This window comes from Eumetopias jubatus, unplaced genomic scaffold (assembly GCF_037043125.1).
Source record: "Eumetopias jubatus isolate StellerSeaLion01/CBP00866 unplaced genomic scaffold, mEumJub1_p1.0 scaffold_7, whole genome shotgun sequence".
NCBI classification, from domain to species: Eukaryota; Metazoa; Chordata; class Mammalia; order Carnivora; family Otariidae; genus Eumetopias; species Eumetopias jubatus.
Window position 1 is genome coordinate 73,979,417 of NW_028274813.1, and position 1,922 is coordinate 73,981,338.

Here is a 1,922-nt window from a genome sequence, read left to right on the forward strand (position 1 = left end):
ACTGACTAGGGGCATGGGAAGGCTACTTTTCAGTCCATGTTTCAGAATATTGAAATATACGCCAAGTTGTCAATTGGAAAATTGCCCAAAGTCTTAGAGCTCAGAACAGCAATAAGTGGCAGAAATGAATGCGTGTTGCTGGGGGGCAGAAGCGGGCACAGTGGCGCAGGGCCCCCATCTCCTTCTCTCTCCTAGTCGCCCCGCACCTCCCGGAGAACATGCCGACTCTGATCACCTCGCGGCCCCTGGCTCTGCTGCTTCTGCTGCTGCAGCCACTACAATTTAAGATTTTGCGTGTCGGTCTCGATAAGTCAGAGGAAGAGATAGAACAGTTTGAAGATTACTTGGAGGAACTGCACAGCTCAGGACCTGCCAAACCTCTGACCAAGGAGGCTTTCCAAAGACGTACAATTATCGATCCTGAGAGACCACTAATTGATCCAGACTACTGTACTGATGAAATGAAGATGAAAAATGTTCACGACAAGTTCCGTTGTGTCAGAGAACATTTCTTCCTCCAAATAGCATATGAGGACTTGCAAAAGATCTGTAAAAACTTATTTGTGCCTTGTAAGAATGGAGTTAAGAAATGTCACAGGAGCAGGCAACTAGTAGAAGGGGTGTATTGTAATTTAACGAGAGGAGCTAGAATGTCAGACTGTGAATATGAATCTTCTTATAGGAAGGGCCATGTCCTTATCACTTGTCGATGGCAAGATGATATTCAAGAAATTATTCCTGCTTACGTAAATGATATTATGGTTTTACATACTGATGTCAAGGGTAATAGCCTCTTCCACAATGAAGCACAGTGGCCATTCTAAGAGAGTAATTCTCTAAAAAATCAGGAGTAGGAGAATGTCATCTGCCCATACTGATCCTTGCAAGTTAAAATTGAGAATGGCCATTTTGATCCCATTCATTTTAATCATCCACCTTCTTCCCTTCTCACACTGTGCAAAGGCAACGTGGGCTAAGTTCATCGATGGCCCTCTGAGATGTGGTTTCAAACAGGTCAAGAAATTTAGCATATTTTGAGTGTGTTATGAGGATGAATGCCTGCAGTGAAGGAAGAGCCAGCTCCCAAGAGGAACAGGAAATGGTAGTCTAGAGTGTGCTCCTGAGTTGTATTCATGTGAATCTCTAGTTCAGTAGAACTAATGAAGTGCGTTGACCTAGTGAAGTATATCCGGTATGGCTATGCGGGGTGTCTGGGTTTGGAATTACCTTTTTCTGTAACATAATTTGAAGGAGAAAGAACTCAAAGCTCCTCAAGAAATTGTGCAATTCAGCTTTCCAGTACTGTGTTTGTAGACATTTCACTTGTTCTGTTCTTTCCATACAACGAAATACTCATTGAGAACATGAAGGTGTAGATTCTAATAGGAGACATCTCGGGATAAATACCTAAATATTCAGGATAGCAAGCTCCCCAAAGTAGTTTTCAATTGTCCAGTGCTGTGCTTGTAGATTCCCACATCTTTCCTTTAGATTAGACATCACTGTTCACAAAACTCCAAACAATTCCTCACTTTCTGGCACAGTCACCTTAATTTACAATTCCTTTTCCTCACTTGCCAGTAGATGTGGCTTCATCTGAGAATACGCCACTTCCAAAAAAGGCTGGAGAATCTGTATGATAAAGGAAATCTGTCTGGGAGCTCCTGGGTGGCTCAGTCGTTAAGCGTCTGCCTTCGGCTCAGGTCATGATCCCAGGGTGCTGGGATCGAGCACCGCATTGGGCTCCCTGCTCCGCAGGAAGCCTGCTTCTCCCTCTGCCACTTCCCCTGCTTGTGTTCCCTCTCTCACTGTGTCTCTCTCTGTCAAATAAATAAAATCTTTAAAAAAAAAAGAAAAGAAATCTGTCTGTCCAGTACAGGTAATAATTTCTCTCCCTTTGTGAAATTCTTTAATGTCCTTTA

At 43.3% G+C, this 1,922-nt stretch overlaps 1 protein-coding gene across 1 annotated transcript; it reads left to right on the forward strand.

The window, feature by feature from the left end:
- Nucleotides 1-218: 218 nt before the first annotated feature.
- On the forward strand, nucleotides 219-824 carry RNASE9 (ribonuclease A family member 9 (inactive)). The gene has a single exon (XM_028119445.1). It carries the CDS (start codon nucleotides 219-221, stop codon nucleotides 822-824), a length of 606 nt encoding a protein of 201 aa, XP_027975246.1.
- Nucleotides 825-1,922: the final 1,098 nt, after the last annotated feature.